We start from the raw sequence: 12,066 nt of genomic DNA on the forward strand, positions 1-12,066 counted from the left end.
AATACGCCACTCTTCAGGATAACCTCAGAACAAACAGCAAACTTAAAGGAACAGTACATCAGCCTTAACTATGCCGGTAGCGATTTCCTCACTTGGCTACACACAGGTAAAGGGAAATTAAAAATTTCTATATTGAAGATTTTGCTGGTAATGTGATACCATGTTTCAGGAATGTTCAATCTTCAATTCTTAGCATCACACCAATCCTCCATTACGTCTGGGCAGTCCCAGTATGGACAGGCCTGTTCCATTTTACTGACATACAGAATACTACAGGAATTGGACTTATAAGAACACCTTCCAGGTACTATCGGGTCCAGATGGCTGATATTAGGCCTTAGCATCTGCCTTGTCTACTGCAATGAAGGTGGTCAGTTTCTCCAGGTTCTGTTATATCCTCTGCGTACCATCCAGGCTTTCTGCAATATGAGGACACAGGTGAGTACATGTCTTCATATATAACCATCATCGTGTAAAAAGACTTATACGGGGAGACTTACTAAAACTGGTGCACACAAAATCTGGTGCAGCTGTGCAAAGTAACCAATCAGCTTCCAGGATTTAGCTCCCACTCACATCGGTGTGATTTTACATGTCAAATCGCATACCAAATCGCAGCCTATTACTGGCATTGACACTGTACCGTTCGTTGCGACGCTGAGTATGTGGCGTAGCACAGATTTCCAAAAGTAGTTCCTGCACTATTTTTGGTGTCTTTGGGGGCGATTTCAATAGACATCTGTGTATGAAGCTGCACAGATGTCTTTGAAGTTGGACTGAAATGCGGCTTTGAAATCGTGCAGATGAATTTGCATGATTTTAAAGCCATGTTCAGTGTGAACGAGGGCTTATTGCCAAAGCTTCATTGAACAAGCTGAAGTTAGAAGGTAATTGGTTATTATGCACAGCTGCACAGTGCACTAGCTTTAGTAAATCTCCCCCATCATAAATAGCGGCAGATATACTGTATGATTGCCACATAGATAAAGTGATGGCAGTAAGTTTTGCTTGCGTCTATCTAGCAAGGTTACTTTGCGGTATAATCAAGGAAGCTCAGACCTCTGCAGTGTATAAATGTGCTTTTACTATACAAAACATGCTGTACATACAAAACTATTACAATATTAGGAACATAATACAAGACTGGCAGATATAACAATGCCTAACAAATGAACAGCCTATGGTCTGTAAACAGCAGAAATACGCTTAAAATTACTTAACTTATTTGGAACAGTGTGTTCATGATCTCAGATGACAAAGAGGACTCAGGTTCTTAAAACAGTTACTGGAGAATCAGGTGAAAGAATCTTGGTAGCAGGGGTCTCTGGTGTTCAATGCATCATGGAGTCCTGCTTGTCATTTGCCTGACAACCCTTTTATATATAAGGTTTGTTTACCTTAACTACCGAACAACAGAAAAAAACAGCTTACCTAACGACAAGCTAACACCTATTAGAGAGGTGTTCTCAAATTCTACCTCAAGGTGGCACTCTGGTCTTTTTGACCAGGTTAATTGTTTACTGTAGCTATAGAGACAATAGGCTGTTTAAACTGTCAACTGAATACAACAATGGTATCTAAGTTCCCTTTGCATTAAACAGCATTTGTTTGACAAGTATCAAACACAAACTGATTTTGTGTGTCACATAATATGTAATGTTATGTCTGATTATTATAAAAAAAATCATATTGTTTATCAAACGCAACACATTCCGCCCTTGTTTTTTTTTTCTCTCAGACTCAACACAGAAAATCACTTCATTACTAACAAAACTCATACTAAACAATAATTTGCCTTGAATACAACCCCTCCTATATTTCTGTAACTGAGAAGGTGTTTTAGTCTTTGGCTAAAAGTTAATTAGAAAAGTCCAATCTAATGTTCTTTAGAAACAAGTCCAGGTTTGTAATACATCAAAGGCCTTGCTCTCCACAGCTCTTGCAGTCTTCCATCATTCTGTACATCATGTAACCACTTTCTCTGGTCTTCCTATGGATCAAATCTGAGACAGCCTGTGGAGTGGAAAACAAAGAGGATTATCTGTTCCTTCTAATATTACATATACAGTAGACCCGGCCCTTCAGCTACAATCTCTCCTCTAACTGACTTCTTGCTTGGATCTCTGACCAACACTTTTCCACCTGCCTGTATCCACTTCTGACCCTCCCAAAGAACATCAATAGGGAGGAGAGGAAATATACTGATATTTCCTAGAAGATCACTGCTGTTTACTTTGGAAGGTTTGATATTATAGAGCCTCACCTTCCTTTCTTGCTGAGAAGTATCCACTAACCAATCAGAGTCCCAGCCACTGTCCTGAAGCTCATCTGCCAATGCAAACATAACAAACCTTCCTGCTAGATTCCCTCTCATTCCTAGATAGGCTTCAGCTTCACATAAGTCACTCTTGGTTTCTATGTCATGGGAAGCAGTAACTTGGTACCTGTTAAACCCTGTTCTTTCAGGAACCTTGTGTAAATACTGAACTCTGAACTCTAGCTGTGGAATCTGCACCCCAGCCTCAACCATCCTTTCATATGGTGTGCTTTTGGCTAGTGGCCTAGAATTTAACAACATGACTGCCTGTGTGAGGACCCGATCCCACCCCCTTAGTGTACGTGCGGGTGTAATTTTGCGTATCTGGTCCTTCAATGGCCCATTGTATCTTTCAATCAAACCAGCTGCCTGTGGATGGTATGGGATGTGGCACAACCAGTAAACTCCAGAATCTTTGGCCCATTGCTGTACTGTTGATCCGGTGAAGTGTGAGCTGTTATAACTTTGGACTTGTTTGGGACAGCCATAAGCACAACAATTTTCTGTAGCAGTTGAAGCGTTGTGGCTTGATCTGCACGCTTGCAAGGAGGAACAAGCAAAAGTCCTGAATAGGTGTCCACTGCAGTGCAACAATACCTCAGTCCATTGTTTCCCTAGGGCAGGGGACTGATGAAGTCAATCTGCCAAATCTCTGCAGGCCTCTCGCTCCTCTTAATCGACCCGGTGGAGTACTTTTGCAATGGCCATTGTCGCACTTCTCCACACACTGTACAGTTCCCTATTACAGTCCTTATCATGTCCATTGATATGGGCAATCCTCTGTGCTGTGCCCATTCATATGTTGCTTTCTGCCCCAAATGTCCAGATTGCTTGTGGGCCCAGTTGGCCAAGTTCATCAAGACAGGATCAATTGACACATTCACCTTGGCAATTTTGTCTGCCACTCTGTTATAGTTCTCAAAGTCTGGGACCAGGAGGCACATGTGCATCAACATGCCCCACTTTTATGGTGCGGGAGTGAGCTTCCTTCCAGATGTAGTCCCATACTTCCTTGCCTCCCCACACCACCTTTCCATATATCAACCATTCATTGGCCTTCCACGTGGGCATCCAAATTGTCAGTCTTTTAAAGACTGCCTAGCTGTTCGTGTAGATTGTGACATGGGAAGAAAGATCCTCCTGAAGAGTCATCACTACAGCTTTCAACTCTGCATACTGACTGAACCCTCCAATTCCGGTCTCCTGCAGGACTGTGTCTGTACTCGGGTTGAAGGCTGCTGCTGTCCATTTACGCCCAGACGAGGTGACTATGGCTGAACCATCAATGAACCATGCTGACTCCTTCATCTTATCTGGCAGAGAGGCAAAGGATGGAGCCTCCTAAATGGAGGATGACTGCAGCACAGAAATTTCTTCTTCTATATGGGTGCTGGTAAAAGTGACAAGCCCAGCCAACTGTTTTGAAATGTCTCTGACATCCCCAGCTGCAATACCCCCTCTTTCTTGAAGGTACCACTTCCATTTCATCAGTGTTTGGTTCTGGGCTACAGCTTCCCTAGTGGTCAGTCTATTATCTCTCACCCATCCTGCTATTGGCAATGCAGTATGGATGGTGACTGTGCCCTTTCTTGTAATGGTCTCTACATGTTGAAGTGCTGTGTAGGCCCCAAACAAGTACTTCTCCCTGTCAGTTGTTTGGACCAAAATTCAATGGGTATTGCTCTCAGTCCCTTCTTTTCATTTTGCTGCCACATACTCCAAGATATTGTACCATCCTGCTCAACTACTTCCAGCTGAAATGGTACTCTTTGTCTCAAAGGTCCCAATCCTTGATGCTGCAAAATGGCTTCTTTAGCAGCCAGGAATGCGGTCCGCTGCTCTGAACCCCATGTGAACTTGTGACATTGTATATAAGCCTCAGAATCAGTCCAAGATGTGGGATGAACGATCTCCAGAATCCCACAACTCCAATAAACTTCTGCACCTCCTTTTTGGTAGTAGGTGGCAACAATGCCTGGATAGTTTGCACAACTGTCTCTGGAATTTTCCTCTGTGGCCCAGTCCACATCATTCCCAGGAATTTCACCTCTGTGGCAGGTCCTTGGACTTTGTCTCTGTTGATAGCCCACCCTCTGTTCTTCATGTGCTGTATCAGCAGGTGCAGTGCTTCAGTTACATCTTCCTTTGTTCCAGGGATCATTATGTCATCAATGTAGTGAAACACAGCGAATTCCAGATTCAGGGTGCTTAAATCTCGGGCAATCAGTCCATGACAGATCGTTGGAGAATAAAGGTAGCCTTGAGGAAGGACCGTGAAAGTGTACTGGCGGCCGTCCCACACAAAGGAAAACTGGCCCTGACACTCTGGGTCTATCGAAATCAAAAAGAAAGCATTAGCCAGGTCTATCACAGCATAATATTCTCCTGCCTCTTTAGCAATTTTCTCAATGATTGAGATCATATCAGGTACAGCTGACTTTAATGGAGGTGCCACTTTGTTTAGACCTCTGTAATCCACAGTCTTTCTATATGTCCCATCAGGTTTCTTTACTGGGAACACCTTAGACGAGAATGGACTTATAGCAGGTCTAAGGATCCCTACTCTTAACAGTTCTTGATTAGTCTCCCCAATTTCTTTGTGGAAGAAACTCCAGGAAGTCTGTATTGCTTGAGACAGACTGGCTTCTCTGGTGGAGGAATAAAGACAGGGGTCCATTTTGCATGACCTCTGACCACAGCCTTCACCGCCCTAACCAGATACGTTTTATCAGGATACCCGTATGTGAATGTACCTTGTTCAGTCTGAATAGACTGACCTTGAAGTACATCCATCCCAAGAATATTTTCAGGTAACTCTGATACCAAAACATTTGTCCAAAATCCTGGTCCCTTGCCAATAGCCAATTTCACCTAACTGCTGGTGTGGTTTGCCCTCCCAAACCTTCTACATAAATCACTTCTCCTTTGTGATGGGAAGGATCTCCTTGCAAAAGTGTAACTTCAGCTCCAGTATCCACTAAAGCCATGACATGTGTAGAAGAAGACTACTTCCCCAACCATACAGTGACAGGTGCATATGGGCATCGGTCTCCTGCTGTCACTGCCCTCACTGCAATTACAGGAGACCTACCTTCCCTTCATAAAGGATAAGGAACCTCCCAATCCCCTTTTCTATATCTCTCTAACTCCTCCCCAGGATAAAGGGATTTGGGTTTGGGTTCATGTGCAGTTTTGGGAATGGGTTTGTGGCTAACAGGAGGGTCTGTTCTGTTTTCTCTAATTCTAGGCTGATGTTATCTTCACTAGGAGTAGCGTTTCTAGCCCTGACAGTTTTCCTCACTAAATTTTTCCACATCTTCAACATTTCTGCAGTAGAGATCCCATCTATCCCATCTTTAGGTACTCCTGCCTTTAATAGGTCCACCCACATTTGTTTCCTAGAGATAACTAGCCTGGTTTTCTCTTCACCTCCTGTCTTCTCTCTCACATTCCCCTTTCTTCTCTTTAAAAGTTCTTTTCAGCCTGTTCTCTGCCTGTCCGACCTTGACCTTATCTACTGCCCTGACAGGTTTTGTTTTAGTCTCCTCTAGCTGCCCCAACTGGCTTAAAAAGGGTTGTTGCTTCATGAATCTTGCTGTTTAAACCCAGGCCTCCCAGCAAAGACAATAAAAGAGCCTTGAGATTAATTGGTGCAGACTTCATTAGCTTAGAGCGCAGAGCAGACATGAAGGGTTCCATATCTGCACCCATCCATTCTGGAAATTTATTTAATCCGGTTATACAACCCATCTCATGTAACCTAGAAATACCCTCTCCTATTGTTCTCCACGAGTAGGTATTTTCCAGGTCACTAGGATTAGCGTATACTTGGACTATACCATCTCTCACGAGGTCTAAGAGTGAAAAATTCACACTAAACTCTCGGGCTTTTCGCATGGCCTGACGCAATTGTGGATCATGGGTTAACACTCCCAAAGCCACTGCTTCCTTGCCTTACAAAACAACACTGTCCGCCCCTTCATCCCACAAACGTAAGAGCCAACTCAAAAGGGGTTCCCCGGACCTTTGTTTGTATTGTTTTGCCAGCTCATGGAGTTCAGTTTGTGTAAACTCCCTTACTACTTCAAATTCAATATCTCTGGGGTTGCGATATCGCACCTTCCCATCTGCCATATTCTCTATCATGTTGCCTTTTCCTATGCTTAGTAATGGGAGGTCTGGCACACTTTTTCTTTCCCATTGGATGATCATCATCAGAAACATCAAACTCTATCTCCTCATCCTCACTATCATTGGAGGAAAGCACATCCTCACAATCCCAGTTTTGGGATGTGACAATGGCACGTACCCTGGCTTTATTTACTAACAGGTTTATGGCCCTTCCTTTTCCTTAAGGCAATAATTGATTTGGTCATGAGGGCTGCACACCACTCTTGCAAATCATCAGCCCAACTAGCAGTTGAACACACACACTCTGAAGCTACTGCTAGCTGGTCTTTTAATACCTTAACTTCTGCCTCTGCCTTCTCCCTTCTCTTTGATTCTCTATAGAGAGCATGAAGAAAGTACAAACCCACTGTGGACACTGTCCTCTTCTCTGCTTTACTTAAATCCAACCCTTTAACCACTTTAAGACTGGAGGATTTGGCTGCTCAAAGACCAGGCCCTAATTTACGATTCGGCACTGCGTGACTTTAACGGGCAATTGTGCGGTCGTACGACGCCGTACCCAAACTAAATTTTTTTCACACAAATAGAGCTTTCTTTTGGTGGTATTTGATCACCTGTGTGATTTTTATTTTTTGCGCTATGAACAAAAAAAGAGCGACAATTTTGAAAAAATAACAATATTTTTCACATTTGTTTATATGAAATTCCCATAAAAAAATGTAAAAATCAAAATTTTTTAACATTTTAGGCCAATTTGTTTTCTGCTACATATTTTTGGTAAAAAAAAATCGCAATAACCAATTTTGATTGGTTTGCGCAAAAGTTATTGTGCTTAATAACTGTGGGAAAGATTTATATCATTTTTATTGTTTTTTTTTTTTACTAGTAATGGCGGTGATCTGCGATTTTTGTGGGACTGCGACATTGCGGCGGACAGATCAGACCCCTAACTGACATTTTTGACACTTTTGGGGGTACCAGTGACATTACTACAGTAATCAGTGCTAGAAATATGCACTGTTACTGTAAAAATGACACTGGCAGGGAAGGGGTTAACAGTATGGGTCATCAAGGGGTTAAATGTGTCCCTAGGGGCGTGATTCTAACTGTGGGGGGCGTGGCTTGTGAAATCATCACAGAGACATGCGATCCTATATACTGTAGCAGGATCATATGACATCTGTGATCACTTCAGGGAGAAGTATGGACGGCTGTGTTTACATCAGCCGTCCGTCCTTCTCTGTCAGCGGCAGGAGATTGCGAGTGGCCGGTGGCCAACGGAGCCGCCTGCCACGTGCACTAGCTTCCCTGCTGACGAGCGGGGGTGGGAGCACGCCTCCAGCGGCATGCGATTGTCCCGTACATGTGCCTAACTCCTCCCAGGCACATGTACGGGACTTTGCCTGGGAGAGCCAGACTGCCACCGTACATCTGCGGCATGCGGTCAGCAAGTGGTTAAGGCTAAAATCTACAAAATGATCTGAGACTTTATCACCCCAAGTCTTATTCAAGGGAGAAGCATACTTTGCAAATACTTTAGCAAGAGGCTCCCACTCATTGTCTCTAGCCCAGATAGGTAAGCTGCACACTCCCTTCTGGACACCAGAAACCTCTGCAGCCTTGCTTTTCCTAAACAGCTTACGCAGCATTGTTGCTTAGCACAAACTACACAATACACAAACAGAATAAACAGGTCTGCTTCAGTTAAATATATAGCGCAATCCTTGCACGAGCCCCCAATTGTTTTGCTTGCGTCTATCTAGCAAGGTTACTTTGCGGTATAATCAAGGAAGCTCAGACCTCTGCAGTGTATAAATGTGCTTTTACTATACAAAACCTGCTGTACATACAACATTATTACAATATTAGGAAGATAATACAAGACTGGCAGATATAACAATGCCTAACAAATGAACAGACTCTATGGTCTGTAAACAGCAGAAATAGGCTTAAAGTTTCTTAACTTATTAGGAACAGTGTGTTTGCGATCTCTGATGGCAACGAGGACTCGGGTTCTTAAGCAGTTGCTAGAGAATCCGGTGAAAGCATCTTGGTTGCAGGGGTCTCTGGTGTTCAATGCATCATGGAGTCTTCCTTGTCATTTGCCTGACAACCCTTTAATATTTAAGATTTGTTTACCTTAACTACCGAACAACAGAAAAAAAACAGCTTACCTAACGACAAGCTAACACCTATTAGAGAGGTGTTCTCAAATTCTACCTCAAGGTGGCTCTCTAGTCTTTTTGACCAGGTTACTTGTTTATAAAAAAAATCCTATTGTTTATCAAACGCAACACACAATGTCATGCAAAAATCTGCATATTCCTTACACTGACATACATATATGAAAAAAAATTAATCCAAGAGGCCCATTTACCCATTTTGAAGTGGCAGATATTTAAAAGTAACACCCTTTTTTTGTGTGTGTGTGTGTTTGTTGATTAAAACTGAAATTGCATTTACTCAATTTTGATGGACTGCGCTTGCTCACCAGGGATCGCTGCGTTGATCCCCACTGAGCAGGCGGATGACAGGTCCGTCTCCGCTCTGTGCAGAGACTGACCTGTCAGAGTCCCGCTCTCCTCCATGGAGAAATCGAATGAAAATAGACAGCCTGTCTATTTTCATTTAATCTCATCTGATCTGACCCATGGACTGATGGTGAACGTATTACCATACGTCTGTTTTCTGTAAATCTTGTCGGATCGGATGCCAGACGGGTGTCAGCTGACACATGTAGAGGACATAGAGGACAATGGGTGGCCAAATTGGGTCCCCCTGAAAAACAGACAGGCGGACCCAATCGGTCCAATCATGTGAAAGGGGCCTTAGGGCTCTTTCATATGGGTGGCACTGTCTACCGCCTGCTGAAAATCGGTCTTCAGTGGATTACGTTTTCATGAAAATACTGCTCCTCAACCACAAACCAAGATTTTGGCTTGTGGTTGCAGCACACATCCATTAACTTTAATGGGCGCCTTGGACAAAAGTGCTGCAGGAGATCATCTCTGAGATGCAACAAAGAATAGACAAAAAAGAGAAAATAGTATTTTTTATTTTAACATATGAAAATTTTTCTGATACACAGTGCTTTAGCATGCTAAATGTCATTCCACTAGGGTGTACATCTTCTTACATAGTTACATATGGTTAAAAAAAGACACAAGTCCATCCAGTTCAACCAATAAAAAGGGGGGGGGGATCGTACAATCTTATATACACAATCCTATACCCTCAGTTGATCCAGGGGAAGGAAACAAACCCCAGCAAAGCATGAACCAATTTTCTCCAGCAGGGGAAAAAATTCCTTCCTGATCCCCCGAGAGGCAATCGGATATCCCCTTGATCAACTTTACCTATAAATGTTAGTACCCAGTTATATTATGCACATTTAGGGAAGAATTCAGGCATTTTTTAAAGCAATCCACTGAGCTAACCAGAACCACTGCTGGAGGGAGTCTATTCCAAATTTTCACAGCTCTTACTGTGAAGAAGCCTTTCTATATTTGAACATTAAGGCCTGGTTCACACCTATGCAGGTTGCAGTTTGCATGTTCCAGGTGCATTTTGCATTTTTCAATACTAATTTTTGATCCATTAGTCTATGGAACCAAAAACCATGTGAACGTGACCAATAGGAAACCATGTTAAATAGACTGTAGTGTGTTTCTGCAAAACTGAAAACGCACTACAAAATGCATAGGTGTAAACCAGGCCTTAATTTAATTTCTTTTCCTCCAGAGACCTTGTTCTCTATGATGACCTAATGGTGAATAACTCAGCACCAAGTTCACTTTTTGGACCCCTTATGTAATTATACATGTTGATCCCATCCTTCCTAAATCTCCTCTTCTCAAGAGAGAATAAATTTAGTTCCTTCCTCTAATCTTTCCTCATAGCTGAGCTCCTCCATGCCTCTTATCAGTTTGTTTGTCCTTCTCTGCACTTTCTCCAGTTCCCAGATATCCTTTTTGAGAACTGGTGCCCAAAACTAAATTGCATATTGCAGATGAAGTTTTACTAATGATTTGTACAGGGGCAGAATGATATCTCTCCCTCTGGAGTCCATACCTCTCTTGAAAAAAGAAAGTATTTTGCTTGCTTTGGAAACCACAGCTTGGCATTGCATGCTATTATTAAGCGTATGATCTACCAGAACACCCAGACGCTTCTCCACTATAGATTTCCCCAGTTTTACTCCCCCTAGTATGTATGATGCATCTAAATTTGTAGCCCCCCACGTACATAACTTTACATTTATCAACATTAAACCTTATCTGTTAAAAAAATACTTAAATCAAAAATCCCTAATGGAATCACGAAATTAGTATAAGTAGTGTAGATAGCTCACATATCATTAATCAATTAAATGACAGTTTCACATATGCATATGAGGAATTTCACATATAAACGTCCATCTCTAAATATAGAGGGAAAATGGTCTTGCAACAATCCTCTCCACCAAGTAGGGGTCACCAGTGTATTATGGGGTCACCAAACTGCAAATCCTCCGCCATTGTGACAAAAAGAGGGGGATGGCAACTCACCAGAACATATGGCCCACCTATTCTCATAGGACAGGCAAACAAGCTTATACACAAGTCTCCCTCTTGGATCAGCTGCAACTGCAGAACTAGGCATTCATCCCTGATGATCTTTAGGCTGTACCATGCGTCCCTTTTCCTCACGATGTTTCACCCATCAAGCAGGTATAGGGAAAACAAAAAGGAGTCGCACTATTGTGATACTGCATAAACCACTTCACACTTTATTTATCACAAACCCAAATAAAATGCACTCACAAACGCAAGGAAATAACAGGCCTTCATAATCGCATATAATCAGAGTAGCACCGGTGCACTGGTAGGTGATGTTGGTCTAGCTCACCCTCTCCTCGCTGATGTCCACGCTGACCTCCAAAGCCTCTGTACGTGTCACCCAGGTACTTCCGGTCGCCGTAAGGTTAATTTCCGACTTCTTCGAAGGGCGTGACGCCTGATGTGGTTGCCACGGAATGCACTTGTTGGCGGGTTAGATTCTCAAACCTGTATTCGCCTCCGTCCTGGTTTCTCAGACGGTTATGGAATGGGTCAAGGTGGTTAAGAGCAACTTGAACGCTGAGTTGGTTCCTCAAACTCTAATTGAGCTCACGGATCAAATGGCCCAGGCCATGGGGTACCTGTGCCATGCGGCCCTGGACACGGCACCCCTGGCTACCAGAATGTCTGCAGTGGGGATTGCCATATGCCGCATGGTGTGGCTGAAAAGCTGGTCGGCGGACCAGGCTTCTAAGAAGGCTGTTACTGATCTTCCTTTTTTGGGTGAACGCCTCTTTGGTGACTCCTTGGATGAGTTAATCAAGGGTCTAACGGGGGGTAAGAGTACTCTTCTCCCCCAACCCACAAAAGGTAAGGCACCTCGCAGTAAGCGGGGGCCTTCCTTCAAGGCTCATAGGGGGCTTTTTCGTGCCTTTAGGGGCGCAGGAAAAAGGCAAACCGTTCAGAGCCTCCGGAGGAAACAAAAATGCTTGGTCTGGTAAGCCCAAGGCCGGCCAGTACGGTGCGGCGGACAAGTTCTCCTTTGCATGAAGGGAAGCCCTCACCCGGTTCAGGGGTGGG

General features: G+C 43.4%; 1 protein-coding gene across 1 annotated transcript in view; it reads right to left on the reverse strand.

Moving 5' to 3' along the window:
* Positions 1-390: 390 nt before the first annotated feature.
* Positions 391-12,066, reverse strand: part of LOC309548258 (protein turtle homolog B-like) — a gene marked incomplete at both ends in the record, with an annotated part of 70,072 nt that continues 58,396 nt past the window's right edge. The window contains one exon of the mRNA XM_082248207.1: positions 391-419. Coding sequence (XP_082104333.1) covers positions 391-419 — 29 coding nt within the window. The remainder of the gene's footprint in view (positions 420-12,066) is intronic.

The sequence above is a fragment of the Pelophylax lessonae genome, assembly GCF_965119305.1.
Source record: "Pelophylax lessonae genome assembly, chromosome: 2".
Lineage (NCBI taxonomy): Eukaryota > Metazoa > Chordata > Amphibia > Anura > Ranidae > Pelophylax > Pelophylax lessonae.